Source organism: Plectropomus leopardus, chromosome 6 (genome assembly GCF_026936395.1).
Source record: "Plectropomus leopardus strain MGB_pleo_1.0 chromosome 6, ASM2693639v1, whole genome shotgun sequence".
Taxonomy (NCBI): Eukaryota; Metazoa; Chordata; class Actinopteri; order Perciformes; family Serranidae; genus Plectropomus; species Plectropomus leopardus.
In genome coordinates this window covers 11,121,711-11,139,255 of record NC_142181.1, presented here as the reverse complement: position 1 = coordinate 11,139,255, position 17,545 = coordinate 11,121,711, and the positions used below count along the sequence as shown (strand labels likewise).

Here is a 17,545-nt window from a genome sequence, read left to right as displayed (position 1 = left end):
CACAGATGAAAAGTTATCATATGACAGAAAATGACTGACAGCAACCAGTCATTTTATGGCTAAATTATTATTAATAGTTGTATGTTGACGAAAAGGCACTTTGGGCATCAACGGGCAAAGCGTAACATGCTCGAACAGGCAACACCCCCGCATGTGCCTGCCATACAGTATTATATTATTATTGATATGAAGTAAAAGCAAACCAAAGCTAATTTCAGAAAAAACACCGAGATTATTAATGCAAAAGCACAAGGTAACATTTGTGTAACACATTTTAATCAATAATGAATACACAATGGTACTGGCTTTATTGACGTTTTGATCCTAAAGTCATCAGCCCAAACGAACTCCAGTAAACACAGTGTCATTATCTTCAGTTGCAAAGATATCACTTCTGCCTGGCCCCCAGATTTTCACAAACACAGTGTCATATTTAGACAGTTTGATCACACAGCTCGTACTGGCCACTTGGCTTAACTTTTCAGGCAGAGTGGTGTGATACAGAGACACTACTTTCTCTCCATTTTTGATTATACCACACTGTCCACGCCCATACACAGACACATGTACAGTGAAGTGATAGAAGCCATCCAAGGGGCAGGTGAAGACACCAGTGTCACGACTGTAGCCTCCTCCCTCATTGACCAGCACGGTGGCAAACTTCAGGGGTCCACAGTGGTCTGGGTAGCTGTCATCGACATTTAGCTTGGCTGTAAAAGCCACAGTGCCTAGAGTGGGCGACATCATGATTATTAGAGCAACCAGGACGTTACAAAGTTGTACAACTTAGCTTGTGTCTGGCACAACAAAACACAAAAATGTGCATTCAACCTTACACTCAATCAGTCCTGAATGAGCAAACATTCTTTACAACCAAGACAGAATCAGTAAGGGACTGTATGAAAATGATCTCTTGATTCATGTCTCTGTCATGTAACTTAATAAATTCTTTCTTTAAAAAACCCCAATAAAGTCAGTTTTCTTTCTTTGCTTTTTTTGGAGCACCAATATCCCAGTGTTTGTTGGTGCTTCAGTGTAAGCTGTAACTCAAACGGCTCTAGCTGCATTCAGAGACAAATCATGGTGCAGGGGCAGTCTAAACTTTTTTTTAAAATGAAAAGCTCAGTCTTTCAACTGCTTTATTCAGCCAGTTTTAATTCAGTTATGACACTTTTTATTTATAGAACAAAAAATGGAAAAAAAAAAAATCCTTCCAGGCTTTTCATGAGCCCCTTCCCATTGGGCCCCCAGATAATTGGTCCCAACTTTCTCCCCAGTATGACATCTAATAATGAACAAATAATTTAAGGTGGTATACTCCATTTTAGAGCTTAATATGATAATGAAATAATACTTTTACATAAAAGCAAGAAGAAGAAAATATGAGCTGCTGACTAACGATGTTCTGTCTTGAGGAATAACATTCATATGAAGACCATCCCCCTTTACATAACCCCCTATGTCCTAAAATTTGCATTGAAATAGTGGTTTTAATATATCTCAGCACATGTTTCACAACACCCTTCAGGGTGTGTCACTGCTGTTAGCACTGGCGCAGTTGTTACCTGTTGAGGAGCTGCTGTCTCCTCGGCGTGGTTCAGAAGCCATGACAAAAACGTCTGATGATGCTGTAGTGCACTGTTAAAAACAATAATTAAATAAGTGCAATACCTGAAGTTTACAGCCTAATACCATTAATTTAATAGTCTGCCTTGATAAAACAAATCTAGCTCGGTAGAAAAGAGCAGCTTACCTGTTTCTGCCTTGCAGGGGAATGATGCAAATGTTATAAAACCCAGCCAAGACACAGGCTGAAGTTGTTCATCTGGTTTCATGTTGCAACCTGTTTGTTTTTTTGTTTTTTTAATAAAAAGCATTGAAAAAAGAAGGGAGATTTTACTTTACCTATTGTGTAAATGTTTGTTTGTATTTTTATATGAAGGGTAATTCCTGAAATTTGAGGTAACTAGTGGGCATCTACATATAACGATAATAGTTTAAGTACAAGAACTTATCCAACTAATATATTGGGTAAGTATACATACAAGACAAACTGACTGGAAAGTAAAACGGCATAATGGTGACAAATCTATGTAAATATCAGAGATTTGGGTTGTTTCTTTGACTTCCTGTTCCAATAAACCAACAGTCTTGTCACTGTTTCAGATTTTTCAAATTATTGTGGGATAATTGCATAACTGGTGAGTCAGACAATAAAAAAATAGCTGAATTTAGGTCTATGTAATTTTAAAAGATGAATAACTTTTGGTCCTTGCCCAGCTTTCATGTGTGCATTAGGGGGTGATAGTATTGGTACCAGTTCTATGATTTTGGTATTGTAGCTGCTTTGTTATTCACATTTTGATGACAAGTTGTTTTTTAAATACATTTTCACCACACTTAAACAGCAAAATGAGAAAACACTAAGTGACTGATTTAATGTGAAACTAACTAAAACAATGAAGTACAATGGTTTTATAGTGTATTGCATAAACACAATGCTAAAACAGTTAAGTGCACAAGTTTTGAATCAATTCATGACATTTTATTTATTTTTGGACTAGCAGTACTTGGGATTTGAAATAATATACAAGTCATACAATTACCAAGACACTGTAGAAGGAGAACATGAATGTAACATGTGACAGTGACAGCTTTACCTTAAATAAAACCCAGTAAAGATAGTATCATTATCCTCGGTTGCAAAGATGTCTTGTCGACCCTGACCCCATAAATTAATCCACACCTCGTCTCTCTTATTCAGTTTGACCACGCTGCTCATACTGGCCACTTGACTACTGTTAAAACTGAGTGTATCAGGCTCATTGGTGTGATACAGTGACACTACTTTCTCTCCATTTTTGTATATAGCACACTGTCCGCATCCATACACTGTCATGTGCACCATGAAGTGATACAGGCCATCCAAGGGGCAGGTGAAGATGCCTGTATCAGGACTGTAGCCTCCTCCCTTATTGACCAGCACGGTGGCAAACTTCAGGATACCTGAGTGTTTTGGGTAGCTGTCATCAATATTCAGCTTGGCTGTGAAGGCTACAGGTCTGCCTGAAGAGGGCAGAGTCAGTCATGGTGATTAGATTAAGCGGTAGTATACATATGTTATGCTACGATATAGTTTGTGATAAAGCTAAATATTTTAAAAATAAAAGTTTTTGTGTCCTTTCAATTGCATGTGCAAGACACAAAATGTGATTTTATCATGACTGCTGTATGATGTATACATATTTATGCATTTTTAAAAACATTTACCATGTGTAGAGGAGATGTCATATGCCATGACTGAAGATTGAGGATGCTGTGACACAACTGTTAAAAAATAAACAAATGGCAGAAAATGTAGATATAAAAAAACATGTAAATATACTTTGAGTTAAAGTTGCTCTAATATATCCATTGCAGAATCAAAAGTCATGGTCTGAAAAGTATTTCCAGATTCTTTCAATAAGGTTTGATTGCAAATTTGGATACAAATACAACAAATCGTCATAAACAAAAAAGAGATCTGTACCTGTTGCTGCCTTGCAGACGAGTGTTGTGCTTTTTAATCATCACCTGAAAAAAAAAGGTTGACACAAGTGAGGCTGTTTTTCTGGTTTGCAAAGTCTGGTGTGCTAAGGCAACATGCAGACAAGTTATGGAGAGATTCTTTCAACAAGTTATGATAATTGCATTTTTTTAGAGCGTGACGAACATTTTCCATTGTGTTTACATGACAGTTGCTGTAATCATAGAGTAAGAACATAGAATTTGTGTGGCGGGTTTGACAATCAAGACAGAGGAAAGCAACACTGGTGCAGAGATTGCCTCACAATTTAACAGACAGAATAACAGTGCAGCTATGATACAACAACATAAGGATCTCACATGCAGTTTCAAGTGATTTGTGCAGGGATAATGAATGAGAGATACATAAATACTGTCCAGTGAATAATTATTTTGTGTAGTTAATCCAGACTCAGGTAGTTTGGTAAGAGGTTAATACTGAAATACACTTTGCACTGACAGATAGGTGAGAGAGCCTCATTGTTTGTCAAATTTTTCAAATTTTTGTAACTCACTAATAACAGTTGCTTGTCTGCACTATATACAGACTTCCTGTTTGCAAAAGTGGAGTCTAGTGATGCTTTTTTTAGAATATTACGTTTCACATACCTGTATTTGTCACGAGTTTGGTATTTTCTGACGTTTATGATGTTTTGAAAGCGCATCTAGATATGCTGTTATTGCATGATTTAGGCAATAGTAAATATCTAAATTGGATTTTGATCACATTTCTTTAAATTGATATTAATCTTGCGTAACACTGCTACAACAAGTGGCAGGATTAGTGAGAATTCGTGAGTAAACCAAAGCCAGAGGGGAGATTAAGAGTATCAGCCACAGCCTCATAAACTGATAATCAGTTGTAGTGCCTCTGCCTCTGGCTTTTACGTGTTGTCCTGGTTCAACCTTTAGAAAAACAAATGCTTTAAAATGTTGGCAGGTAAGCTACTGTTTAAAAAACAGCTATTGTTGGTTGTCTCTAATAACAAGCATAAAGGGATGCTTAAAAGGTCATGCATTATGCTTATATTGTATACATGATGACAGCAAAATCAGATATATGGTGACAAATTCTGCATGAATGCACTTGTCTTTACCTTTGGTTTGTGCATGCCTGAGGCAAAGGAAGCTCCCATGAATAACATACTCTTTAGACACCTTTAAAGGTTACACAAGGTTGCTGTCAGGTGCAACGTGCACCTTGTCAACTTTGTCATAACGCTGGCCCAGATATGTGAGGGGGAAATTGTTAAAGGTTCAAGTCTTGGTAAGACAATTGTAAGTGCTATTATAAGGCATTGACACAGACCAAATTGATGTGCATAAACTCTTTTATATAAAATGTTTGAATTACAAAACAGACACTAGAAAATGTCATTAAAAACAGACACAACAAAATATTTATAGCCAAAAACATACTGCATAGTGAAAAACATTTTTCACATTGAGGTAATGCTCACTGTTAATTTCTGATTTCACACAACATAACACATTTCAAACTCCTTCTCATGACTCCATTAGCCTAAATAAAACCCAACAAACACAGTATCATTATCCTCTGTTGCGATGATCTCATGTCGACCATGACCCCATAAATTCACCCACACCATGTCTGCCACAGACAGCTGCACTGTGCTGCTGACAGTCGCCACTTGGCTGCATCCATTTGGAAGACTAGTGTGATACACTGACGCAAAACTCTCTCCATTCTTAAATAAGGCACACTGAGCCCGTCCACACACAGACATGTGCACGGTGAAGTGATAGAGTCCCTCCAGAGGGCAGGTGAAGATTCCCGTGTCTGGGCTGTAGCCGTCTCCCTCGTTGACCAGCACATCAACGAGCTTCAGGACACCAGAGTGGTACGGCGTGCTGTGAGCAATGTTCAGCTTGGCTGTGAAGGCGACTACCTTTACTGTGGTAGTGACAACAAAGCACAATAACCATTTTAACATATAGATTTGTTGCTGAGTTCCTTGCAGTGACATGTGGACTGTTTTACTCAGGTAAACAGGCTTACTTGGTGGTGCAATGTCAGGAATAACAACTGTTCCTCTCTTTGGTTCTCCTGGAATGGATTTACCTAAAAAAGTGACATACTTTTCAGTGAAAATCAGCATACCTGTTACTTACTTTGGTCCAGTATATTTTTGCAATTAATAATCTAATTATTGTTTTCAACAAAATGGTCTATGTCATCAACATGCCAGACAATTGTCTATGACATGATGGTATTGTTACTTGAGCATCATTTATCTGCAATGACACTGACAAACTGTCTTGGCTTGTTGCACTGATTTTACACATGAACGGTGGAATAAAACAAGACATTGAATAGAATTGAAATGTTTGGTATTTTTGCATATAATAATAAAAGATGCATTTACCTGCTTCACCAGAGTTGTCCATATGATTGCACAATGAACCGCACAATCCTCCCATGACTATAAGCAAATGATGATCTGATGAGGATGTGTTGAAAAGATAAGAAAATTAGGTGAAATGTCTGGATAAATGTTTTTTTGTTTTTCTCTCTGATGTAACATTCTTGTACACTGTAGGAGACATTTTTACATACTCAGTGTTAATAAAATGCATACACACTGTACACATAAATGCAAAGAAAAATTCCTGTTTAAGAGACTTTCCACAAAGTAAAATACTATAGGTACAATTTCACAATCATAGATAGAAAAAGCGAATAACATAGCTGACAGAAGATACTCACAGTTTTTACTATTAAATCACCCTTTGAATCAATAGATCTATACTGACCATTTATATTCACACAAGGAATGACTTGTGAGCGACACATTTAAGATGAGGTAGTAAAGAGTTCCTTACCTGCCACAGCTTTTGAAATGAGTGGTTGCTGCATATCTTTATCAGCATGACTGCAGCGAAGGCAGGTGTGGTTTTTCTGGTTTGCAAATTGTTGCCCTTTCAAAAAACATGTGGAGGCATTTGGAAATCCTTTTTTGTATCTATATAATTATGTCTAACAGGTTTTATTTATCTGGTACTGTGAAATAGTCAGTCAGTGAATCAACCAATAAATAAATCACTGGTTTCAGACTTTTTGAGAATCTGAGACTTTCTGAATGAGTAGTGGGATCGCTGACTGTCTGGTATACAATGCTGCTCTCATGTGAAAATATAAACTGCAATGGGGCAACCTCTAGCTCCTAGCTCACCTGCTAGAGTGTGTGCACCATAGGCCTGAGGCCTTGCCAAAGGTGTAATTCCAGCCTGTTGCCCTTCGCTGCGTGCCATTCCCCCTCTCTCTCCCACATTTCCTGTTAATCTACAACTGTCCAATAAAAAATATAAAATAATCTTACAAAAACCAAAACATAAACTGCAGTTACAGCAAAAATATCAGTTACGTATTATCTTTATACTTGCGCATAGACGGAGTGAAAACTTTCTTCAATGGCATTCCCATGTACATGGTGAGAGATTACACAGTTTTAACCCCTGCATACACATGCTAACCTTTCTTGTAAGATTTGCCTTTCCTCACCTGCCCGCTAGCTGCTGCCACCGTTCCTGCTTCTCACCTGAACAAGTCACAGGTATCTGCAACTAATCTGCAGTGAGTTTATAATATAATGTATGTAGATAGCACCTCACAGTTACTTTAGACTCTGCAAGGAAAAATAAGACAAGACATCATTTCTATCTCCTGAAACAGATTTTCAGAAGAAAAAAAGAGAGCAATTTTCAGGGGTGTAGCACCAAATTCTAGGCCCTATGCATTAGCAGCCTCTGTGGGCCACCTGCCCTCCCTCTGTTTTATCCATGTCTTTCTCACACACCTTTTGAATTCATTAATTTTTTAATTTTTTTGGACAAAGTTAGTTTGCTTTCTTTCCTTTTCCATTCTTCTGTTTTCTTTTTTGGAATGCCAATTTCTCTTTCTTGGGGCAAGATATGAGCAGCATAAGCAATTACTTACTCGATGCAGAGGCAGACTAATTTTGCACCTTTAAGGGAGGAGAGGGGCCTCAGAGAGCTTTTTAATGCGAAGTTCAGTCATTTAATCAATTTTTCAGCCATTTTTAATTTATTTATGGCACAAATGATTCATTAATTTATTCATTAGCTGTAACTACTCATCTTCTTAAGGGTTATGGGAAGGCTGGAGCCTATCCCAGCTGACACTGGATGAGAGGCCAGTGCACCCTGGACTGGTCGCCAGACTATCACAGGGCTGCCACATATAGACAAACAATCATTCACGCTACGGCCAATTTAGAGTCACCTAACCTGCATGTCTTTGGACTGTGGGAGGAAACTGGAGAATGCAGAGAAAACCTACACTAACACTGGGAAAACAAGCAAACTCTGAAGGCCCCCCCATCCATGTTCAGACCGGGGACCTTCTTGCTGTGAAGCAGCATTGCTAACCACTAAACTGCTGTGCTGCCCAGAACTAATGAGAAATAAAATTTTACAAACAAAACCAAACTTTTCATTACAGGCTTTTGAAATTAAACTGATTTGCAAAAATTGCTGATCTTCTAAATTTTTAGTTAGAGAGTTCATTGTGTGATGAACTTTCCAGTGTTAATAACACATTGTAAATACACATGTCCAGTATTCGGATAATGCTTTCAGAAATGTCTTTTCTCATAGTTCTGCAGGAGCAGGACACCCTTCATGTTGCACTAGCTCTGTCACTGCCTGGCTCCGTATATAGCCTACTGACTTAGCCTACAGAGGAGATTACACACTGCTGTTAGCACTGTGCTGTCTGTTTAGCAATAGTTGGAGCCTGTTATATATATATCTATCCCCTCCCTGCCCCTGAGCCCTTGATCCCTGGGCTAATTCCATGAATCGTCCAAATCTAAATCCACTGATGGAGCAAAGGCAAACAGAGGGAGAGAGAGAGAGAGGTGGACAGAAAGGATGAAATGAGGAGTTCATATCAGAACGTTTCACATTTCTCCTTGTCCACTTTGTGTGCGGTTATGCTCTTCCTGAGTCAGTTTAGCTTCTATCAATAGTAGAGCCACGTCCTTTCAGTGTGCCCTTGATATGTTTCCTTACAGATGCACCAGCGACCCAGTGTGCCAACTCATCAGAGGGGACTGTCAAGCCTGGCTGACGTCACCCATCCAGCCTCTGTAATCGAAAGAGACGTTAATCCTACTCCTCTCCAAAGCCTGGCAGTGGGGTGGGGTGGGACAGGCAGGGACACTGAGAGAGACATGAGGAAGGAAGTTGGATTCAGGAGACAAGGGAACGCATGTAGGCTTTGGGCTAGCAGCACGGACCTGGACAAGTGAGACAGGTGCTGTCCTAACTGACAAACCAGGCACACGTCCACCTCCTCATCTTCTGTTAAACTTCTGGGACACCTAAGGGTTCAGGAACCCCCCATCCAGGCTTCGCCCTGGAGGCCAAAAGCCTCGCTGAGGGCTCTGCAGAAGGGGAATGCTGTGGGAGCTGCTCAGCTCCTCCTGCATCCCCTCTTGTGTCGCCTGCACTCACTCTGGAGGAGCCAGGCTTCACCACTGTGGAGCTGTGCCAAGATGGAGATGACACCTGCCTGACTACGAGTGAGGGGTAAGAGGCTGCTGGAATTTTGTGTTTCAGGCACACTTCATTAGCAAGAAAAATGACTTTTTCTGAGGCTAAATTCCCCTCAGCATGCCCCTAAAATTACTATTCTGTAAGTTCATGAAAGTGGATGCTAAAAGTGGAAAAAAAAGCAGAGGTAAGTGTGAATCTTTTCTCATGTATGGAACTTGGCATAATTAAGATTAAATCAAGCTAAAGAAAACAAAATAGTGAGATGAGTTTAATTCAGCCAACACGAGAATCCCAATCAAAGTATGTAGTTGACAAAACAGTTTGACCACAAGGTCCATTTAGTAGCTGTTCTGGAACTTTTTTGTGCATCAACAGTGCTTAAACTTTGCTCATTTGTGACTGAATTGTAAATGTTCAGATTTCTTCAGAGTACTTTGGGGACTTCTCGTTCACGCTGGCTTACATCCTGAGACTGAAAGTTCCTTCCTGACCTTGGAAACAGATGTCAACAAAAACAACCTGTTGTCATGCTCCATTTAGTAGTTTTTCTGGAGCATAACCCTAATAAATGGTGCAACTTGGTACAAAAGTTTGCTCTTACATCATGCCACAGTCCTGCTCTGGTGATGCTCAATAAGTGTGAACACGCAGTGATGAAACAGGAAACCCAGCAACACCAAAATTTCATCATTTCACCCACTGCATAGAAACAGATGAAACCTTTGAGGAGGTGTTTCTTCAGGATTAGCCCGTTTATTTCAACATTTCTGTCAGATTAGATGTAAAAGAGAGAGCAGGAATAAATCAAGTATCATAGTTCTGAGAGTACTGAAATGAGAGAGTGATACGCTCTTATTTGGTGAGGAAACAGGAAAATAAATTTTCATCAGTTAGATTGATTACAAGTTTATTTCTCCATTCTGTGCCAGTTCCTCTTTCTGATCATTCGAATCTTAGGGTGAATTCAGTTTACCATGTGGTTGTATCTAAATTTAGACACGTATTTCACAAATCATCTGGTTTTTGGTCATTGCAGAAATATGTTTTTTTTGTTTTTTAAAATATCTCCTTGTGGCTCACATATTTGTTTACTGAACTTTTTAGATGTTTTCATTCATTTCGTTAAGTTTAATTTCTTCCCTTTAATCTTTAAACTTAATTTATTAATATCATAAAGTGCATTTTTGGATAGTGTGTATACTGTATGTTTGAACTTGTGGCCTGCAAAATACAGTACACTGCACAAACAAGGACTGATTGTTGACTGAGCTGAAATGTGCAGGTGTTTCGAGGGAGTGTATATGAGGGGGATTACAGGGAGGTTAAGCTTCTTCATCATAATAGCTGCTGAAAGTTTCCATCCCAGGTGGCACACAAACAGCTTAGCGTGACACAGTTGTCAGCAGCATAATATCAGAAATTGAATTGTAGGGCTGTGCACATTCACAAGTGGGTCAAAAATGATAGCATCCTCCCAGAGCTGATCCTATTTAGATGAGAACAGGGCGTCCTCGTTTTTGACGGCTGTGCAAACTGGCTTAGTGTTTCTTCATTTGTCATATTACACAATAAACAGCCAGAAATCTGACACATTAAGGCAGTCAGAAAGAAAAATCACTTGGATCAAGAGAAAGAGAAAGAGAAAGAAACATTGTAATACAATTTTTTAAATTCTCAATTGTTGATAATGACTCACTCACCTAACCCTGACCCCAACCCTAACCCTACTTGAACTATAGCTTACTGAATGCTTCTTAAACTGGAGAACTCAGAGCTGACATTCACAACGGCCTATAGATGGCTGTTATTGCAAAACACAAGTGTGTACTTGCTTTAAACACAACAAAGAATGAGTGGACAGTTTCATTGCTATTCTGCTGGTAAGGCGATAACTTTGGTTTATTTCCTGTCAGCTACTGCATTGACACACACAGGATATACAAGTTTAAAATAGCCTAAAAAGGGGATCAAAATGCTATGTGTCTTAGAAAGTCAACAGCCAATCTAGCAGCTTTGTGAGACTGCATTAAAAGCGGCAACCTCTGGGGCTGAAAGATGAAGCCACTGTGGAAGTGCCAAAAGTTTTCTCAAAAAGCCACTGAGGCTGGCTCTGGAAATAAGTCAATCCGTATAGACCCCTGTATTAAAATGTCCAGTTGTACAGCAGAAATTAAAATGTTTGCAGCTTGATACAAGAAAAGGATTAGGCCTCTATAGCTAATTTTGCCCTTTGTGACAACTATACGAGTGATTTTTTACATAACGCACCCAAATTATATATTTTTTCATGTTTTATAATACACACATTTAAGGGCAGGGCCACTTAAGTGAAGGGCCGTCTGCTAGGAGTCCCCTCAGTCTATAAGTCAGACCCACCCATTGCTTATCCACAGCTCCACCCTTTCATCCAAACATGATCTCTTCTGGCATAGCTACATCCATTATTTAATACAGTCTATGGTATAAAGATGGAGAGACCGTCTCCTCTTCCTGTAACTAAAATGAAGCTAAAATATTCCAGATACGGCTGCTGTGAGATTTAAATGTAGGTGCAAATTCATATCTTTATTAACATCTATCAATGCTTTTATTTTTAACTCAGTGTTTAAGTCTCTGGTGTGAATGTTTATTTGGCTGCATACTGACATATGAGGAATCTGCTGTTAATCTGGGTCATCTCCTGTGTGACATCCTTCTTCACTATATCAAGAAATCTCTGTGCATCTCCAGGAAACATTCACAAAACATTCAAAATAGTTTGATTGAGACTGCCTCCTCAGATATAGCATGCAACTTCTGCTGTTCTTAGGAAATACCAAAAAGTATCTGCCCAGGGGGCTAAAAACAGAAAAACTGGAGATTAGATCAGTCTTTCAACTGAAATTTCATTAAAGATTAAGCTAGATTTAACAGATCGTGTCATTACGCCAGGCCTCTAAATGAAAACAAGCCATGATTGGTAGTTATGGAGAGGGGACAGACACTGAGACACAGTGAGAAAAGGAGAGGGGGATAAAAAGAGGATTCGGACAGATCCTCAGTCCTTCTTAATCCCCAGTCGGCTTTTCTGGAGACCATAAACAGATTGACATTGGATGTGGTCACAGGCTCATGCATGTACCTGAAATAAGTGACTACTTTATGTAGACTAAGGACCAAACATGAAGTCTGGTAATAGTGACAGATACAGGCGTTGCTAAAAGAAATCACAAGTGAATTGTTTTTCACAACAAATGGTGAGCATAGTGACTGCATAGGTTTAAAAAGATTCAGTTTCTGGGGCTCACAGCCCTTTGTAAGAGCTGACAGAGCCAAAACAGTACATTTGGCTCCCTTAAAGAAAACAACATGAGTGTTAGAGGACATAATGCATTTTGGTATTAAACCCTTTTTGTATTAATCTGAAGTATGAGTGCATTGCAGTGTGTGTGTGTGTGTGTGTGTGTGTATTAGGAGACACACACAGTGGCAGGTTCAGGGATAATTCAGAGCAGCTTTGGCCAATGACATGCAGACGGAAAATCTATGACCAACCAAAAGCTGAAGTAAGATACTGTGATACAAGTGAAATTCAGCCATGACATCGGGGCATGAGGGATTTATGTTATTTCACAGAAAACCGGATGGAGTGATGTCATCCAGTGCCACTGACTGTCGAAGTGTAGACCTCTGCTGTCTGATAGACATGTACAAGTGTACAGAAAGTAACAACACCATGTAAGCAGCTAGTTGGCTAAATTTCCTTTGGCAGTTTTCCATTGAGTTAGCGGTCACTCACTGCAGATTTCTGACATTACAAACATAATTCACCATCCATGGTGAAAACATAAACATTCGTATGTGCAGATATTATTTAATGTAGAAAATGTTGGTGAATCTGCTTAAAAGTTAACTTTTTGGCAAACGTGTATAAATCAGACTTATTTAAACGGATAGTGATTGAACCAATTAGATTATGTGTCCATACTATGATCTCAGCTGGCTTCAGATTTGAATGGGAATCTGTGCTGAGAATGACAATTTACAGTGTTTCTTCTTTCTGTTCGAGTCTCAATATGGCGTTTTTTCTCTGCAGATACATGGAGATGAGTGGAGATCCAAACTGTGAAGACGAGCAAAGGAAGGACCAAAGATTGCCATTCCAGGTATGTTTCACCGTAATACTGTGAACAGACTTGTTCATAAAAGTATTGCAACACAGTGTGGTTGAATTTCCCACACAATAAGACAACAGTTTAAGATAACATGTCAGTTTCATGTTGCTGTTAGTATTAAAAAGGCTGTGCCACAAAATGTCAGATGGTAGTGACACAAATGCTGGCAAAATACAAGGATTAAAAACCACGAGACACAATAAGTACACAAAATCCATGGTCCAGACGTTGCGTAGGTGTGTCTGTATGTGACTGTGTGTGTGAACGAGTGAGAAATCTGTAGGATTAGTCAATATGAGAGTGGTCAAAACTGTGATGTAAAATCCAACAAGTCATCAAACCTGGGAAAGATTGCCTTGAAAAAAGTAAATAAATAAAACTATTGGTCTTCATCATGTTCAGGCTACTTTATATCCTGTTTTTTAGTTTAGTCATACACCTTTTCTCACATGAAGTTTTTGCTACTTAAATATGACAGTTTTAATTAAATCAAGGTTTTTTAACCAAGTTTTAGCAACTTCAGTAAACCAAGTTTACTGTGCTATATATGTGTATTTTCGTAAACATGTTAAAACAGAACTTGCAGATCTCCTAACTTCATCATCGGCAAATTCCTCTTTGTGATGATCAAGTTAAGTCAGACTAACTTGGTTTACTGAAGTTTTTAATACTAGAAAGAACAACGTAATAAAACTGTGGATAATATACCAATTTCAAAACTATTATGACAAAAATACAACTGTACATAGTCTACTAACTGGTGTATTTTGCTGTAAACAGGACTTACTTTCAGGATGACTTCTCGGCTCAGTTCTAAGTCAACTCTGCCCCCTTTCACTCCAGATCTTCCCTGACCCAGTTGAGGTTGTTCTGGGCCCAGAGACCACCTTGAACAGTCTGGACCACAATCACGAGAAGGAGCGTCTGCCCTCCATCGTGGTGGAACCCACGGAGGTGAGCGAGGTGGAGAGCGGAGAGCTGCGTTGGCCTCCGGAGAACATGGACATGGAGGAGGATGAGGAGGACCTGTTCTTGGAGCAGTGCATCCCTCCTGCCAACATCGCAGACTGGGGAGAAGAGGAAGACGAGGAGGAAGAGGAGACGTCTGTTATACTGAATCCGCAGCCAGGCTTGACACTCATTGGTGAGTTAGACATGTTACCCTAGTCTCTGCTTTACACTCCCTCTTATGGCTGATATCAATCTATCTATCTATCTATCTATCTATCTATCTATCTATCTATCTATATAAAGGGTTAGGATGATATATGATCAGAGATGTAATTTAATATGATAAATATGTTCTTTTTGGGTGTAGAATCACCTGAAAATAAGAATAGTAATTTTTGGTGCCTAATATGAGAAGTTTATATTTATATACACTGGAAGTGGGTCCTCGTCCACGGAGTCCACCATGTTGCATTGCTATGTTTCTTGAGTTGGTCAGAATGGACAAACCAAACAGCGGCTTTAAATAGGGCCATTTGCATTTTACATTTCCTGGTTGTCCATTGTAGTTAGCAGCCTCTCCATGATGAGTGGCATTGGTGAAATATAGATTTTTGCTGTGTGAAACTGCTTTATTCTGTGTTTTTATTGGTTTTAACCACCTGGGCAGTTTGTTTATGAGTAAAAGAGACCTCTGGGAATAATTTGGCTCCTTAACAATAAACACTGAAGGAATTCTAACCAGGAGCTCATGCACATGGGATAAGTTTCAGCCTTGCAGTCTCCTAGTTTTGGGTGTCAGCCTCATTTAAAAATGTATTTATAGAAAAACCTGACTGACAGCAATTTCAGAGGATTATCACACAGTCAGCAATTTTATGCACCTCGCTTCTCTAATTTCTCAGACCAAATGCCGCTGAGTGACTCACATGACAAAGCCACCGCAAACCAAATAACTAGCACTAATACACAGTAGATTATTACAAGGTCAGAATTTCTCAGGCTCCTTGTTTCTCTCATTTTAGTTTGTGATTATGCCGTATTTTGGTATATTCACTGCCAAACACCCTACAACACCACCTGATAATATCCCAAAACACCACAGTAACCTAATCACATAGCAAACTGGATAGCATTATCAGTCAAAGTCATGCTGTCTTTTAGCAATCACATACACTCCAGCGACCACTTTAAAAATATAAGCAGCAGTGAAGACAATTCTTTCTATTGTGCACTTTATTCTTGGGTTGCTTGTCAAAGTTATGCTTAAAGTAACATAAGGTTTATGTCAGTCTTGGAGAGCAGGTAGCAGCTTGCACAAACAAGACGTAGCTGGCCAAATTGTAAGATTTATTATTACTACAAAAAAAGAAGCTTACAGTCTGAAAATCAAGCGGGTGAAGGCAGGGAGGCAGGCACAGGAAAACAGGTTACAGGACTCCAAACCAAACATGAAGATGAACAGACAAAGAACAGAGGCAGGCTACTGAGCAGGTGGGAGACACTAATAAGGGAAGTGAGAACAGGTGAACTGACTGCAGGACCATCCAGGAACAGGTGAAACTAATCAGGGTGAAGCAGACATTTAAGACTGACAAGGGCTGGAAGTAAAGTAATCTGAAACAAGGAAAGTTGTGAGTAACAAAATAAAACAGGAAATGAGCTTGACTGAATAATAGAGTTAAAGGAAAAACATGATTTCAAGACAGAGATCAGGGCAAATCAAGACAGTTTAAAGGAAGAAATGTAAAATCGGTTAACTCTCAGACTCCTCTAAGAAGCTTTTCTGTGTTGCTTTTATTTTGAAAAATATAACACCTTCTTGACTGAGTTCATGTTGAAAATGCATGTGCAATGCATAGTAAATGCCAGAAGTTTCATGTTCATTTTTTGAAAAAACATGACATAAAGACAATGCCCTGTTCTGTCTGCAGACCTTCAGTCAGATGCATTTAGAGATGACACCCCAACCATTCCACCGAGCAGCGCTCCGGCTCTCAACTGACTGAGCCTGAAAGTGAACCTGACCAGAACTCTGCCTGACTTCCTCTGACCCAGTGAGGAAACACCGTGATATAAAGTATGGCAACAACTGTGACAAAATAACCAAAGTTTGATGCAAAGAGTGAACCGAAAGCCAGTGAAAATTAAGAGGAACACACAAGCAAATGTGTTTAAGATGTCAAACACTGATAAACAGGTATACACCCCATCTGTGACATTTATATTCACATTAATGCAGAGCCACACTGAGACATGCCTGCTCACATGAGAACATGAATGATTTGTGCAACATGATGTATCTTGTAGGGAAAACGTTTTCTGGCGTGGTGACTTTGTGTTTCATTTCCCTTTTTATTTCCTAATTTTTAAGGGCTCAGTGATGTCATAGGGCCAAAATGGCACGTCCAGCTGTGGCGAAACACATTTTGTAAGTTTGTACTTTCTTTTGTTTCTTAAACTTCATCTCTGGTACAGATTACAGCCTGCAGATCATCACTTCACCTCACAGGCGGTTTTTGAGAACATTTACCTGATTATACCTTCAGTATGAACAGTATTCATTAAAGTGCTGTAAAATGTGTTGGCTGTTCTGGATTTCCACTTGCTGTTTTGCTCAGTCCTGAATATGTGGAGCGTTTTAATAAGAATAAAAGATTTTAAAACAAAACAAAAAATGGAATCCACAGACCCCATCCACTGTTTTTTTTTTTTTTTTTTTATACAAATTTTGCAATGAGGCAGCAATTTCTCAAATCGGATGTCACATCATGTGTTATGCTAGTGATGCTGGCATAATGCGTGACTGACTAATGTTGACTAATGCTGACTAATGATCTTAAAATAAGCTTTTTCCATTACAGAAATCACTCGTCAGAAGCTATTTGTTCAGAGGTGGATATTCAGTTTGGGTTCATGCATGTTGAACCAAATAATAAGACAGGCAGCTCTAGTTGCTTTTTATTACAACAGTTGTAGACAGAGACTACTGAGAATTGTAGTTGTGTTAAAATATTCTTATTTGTGTGTAGGCTGATTTGTGAATAACTTGTATATATGGAAAAGTTGTTGTGTTACTGTAAAACTATCATTATTATGAATTTGAAAATAAAGTATCATGTCCCACTAATTATTTTTGGGTGCTGTATTTTTTTACTCTCTTTTTTTACATTTAGGAAATGCTACCAAATAAGTCCACTACTATGTGTTCTTGAATCTAAACTACAAAATTATACACGCAAAATGTACACATACGTAGACTGAATACAATTACAAACTGTGACAGGCTGATTGTTTGCTTTTGTATCATGCAAAAGTTTTTACCAGTTTTTTTTCTG

The 17,545-nt window shown here is 38.9% G+C and overlaps 4 protein-coding genes across 5 annotated transcripts; 1 reads left to right on the top strand and 3 right to left on the bottom strand.

Annotated features, from left to right (window-relative positions):
* Positions 1-259: 259 nt before the first annotated feature.
* On the bottom strand, positions 260-1,832 carry LOC148189322 (complement C1q and tumor necrosis factor-related protein 9-like). Its single transcript, XM_088078709.1, has 3 exons — positions 1,754-1,832; positions 1,566-1,638; positions 260-728 (listed from the first exon to the last, which is right to left on the bottom strand). The coding sequence occupies exons 2-3, from the start codon at positions 1,606-1,608 to the stop codon at positions 334-336; spliced, it is 438 nt and encodes a 145-aa protein (XP_087934835.1). The 5' UTR covers positions 1,609-1,638; positions 1,754-1,832; the 3' UTR covers positions 260-333.
* Positions 1,833-2,413: 581 nt separating this feature from the next.
* Positions 2,414-14,184, bottom strand: LOC148189321 (complement C1q and tumor necrosis factor-related protein 9-like). Its single transcript, XM_088078711.1, has 4 exons — positions 14,047-14,184; positions 3,530-3,573; positions 3,271-3,327; positions 2,414-3,066 (listed from the first exon to the last, which is right to left on the bottom strand). Exons 3-4 carry the CDS (start codon positions 3,296-3,298, stop codon positions 2,657-2,659), a joined length of 438 nt encoding a protein of 145 aa, XP_087934837.1. The 5' UTR covers positions 3,299-3,327; positions 3,530-3,573; positions 14,047-14,184; the 3' UTR covers positions 2,414-2,656.
* On the bottom strand, positions 4,889-14,185 carry LOC148189320 (complement C1q and tumor necrosis factor-related protein 9-like). Of its 2 annotated transcripts, XM_088078707.1 has the most exons (5): positions 14,047-14,185; positions 6,409-6,504; positions 5,952-6,026; positions 5,585-5,647; positions 4,889-5,479 (listed from the first exon to the last, which is right to left on the bottom strand). In XM_088078707.1, exons 2-5 carry the CDS (start codon positions 6,440-6,442, stop codon positions 5,082-5,084), a joined length of 570 nt encoding a protein of 189 aa, XP_087934833.1. In that variant the 5' UTR covers positions 6,443-6,504; positions 14,047-14,185; the 3' UTR covers positions 4,889-5,081. The 2 variants fall into 2 exon arrangements, with proteins under 2 accessions (XP_087934833.1, XP_087934834.1); XM_088078708.1 differs by lacking the exon at positions 6,409-6,504.
* Positions 8,752-17,337, top strand: lbhl (LBH regulator of WNT signaling pathway, like). The gene is made up of 4 exons (XM_088078710.1): positions 8,752-9,138; positions 13,181-13,250; positions 14,103-14,403; positions 16,142-17,337. The coding sequence occupies exons 2-4, from the start codon at positions 13,185-13,187 to the stop codon at positions 16,210-16,212; spliced, it is 438 nt and encodes a 145-aa protein (XP_087934836.1). The 5' UTR covers positions 8,752-9,138; positions 13,181-13,184; the 3' UTR covers positions 16,213-17,337.
* The last annotated feature ends 208 nt before the right edge of the window (positions 17,338-17,545 follow it).

Bases quoted from the DNA above. Each gene is read 5' to 3' on its own strand.
- lbhl (XM_088078710.1), top strand. From the start codon at position 13,185: ATGGAGATGAGTGGAGATCCAAACTGTGAAGACGAGCAAAGGAAGGAC. The intron at 13,251-14,102 runs GTATGTTTCACC...CTTTCACTCCAG, and splicing joins ACCAAAGATTGCCATTCCAG to ATCTTCCCTGACCCAGTTGA. The intron at 14,404-16,141 runs GTGAGTTAGACA...TTCTGTCTGCAG, and splicing joins GCCAGGCTTGACACTCATTG to ACCTTCAGTCAGATGCATTT.
- LOC148189321 (XM_088078711.1), bottom strand. From the start codon at position 3,298: ATGGCATATGACATCTCCTCTACACATG. The intron at 3,067-3,270 runs GTAAATGTTTTT...TGCCCTCTTCAG, and splicing joins TGACATCTCCTCTACACATG to GCAGACCTGTAGCCTTCACA.
- LOC148189322 (XM_088078709.1), bottom strand. From the start codon at position 1,608: ATGGCTTCTGAACCACGCCGAGGAGACAGCAGCTCCTCAACAG. The intron at 729-1,565 runs GTAACAACTGCG...CGCCCACTCTAG, and splicing joins AGACAGCAGCTCCTCAACAG to GCACTGTGGCTTTTACAGCC.
- LOC148189320 (XM_088078707.1), bottom strand. From the start codon at position 6,442: ATGCAGCAACCACTCATTTCAAAAGCTGTGGCAG. The intron at 6,027-6,408 runs GTAAGGAACTCT...CATCCTCATCAG, and splicing joins CATTTCAAAAGCTGTGGCAG to ATCATCATTTGCTTATAGTC. The intron at 5,648-5,951 runs GTAAATGCATCT...TCACTTTTTTAG, and splicing joins GGACAACTCTGGTGAAGCAG to GTAAATCCATTCCAGGAGAA.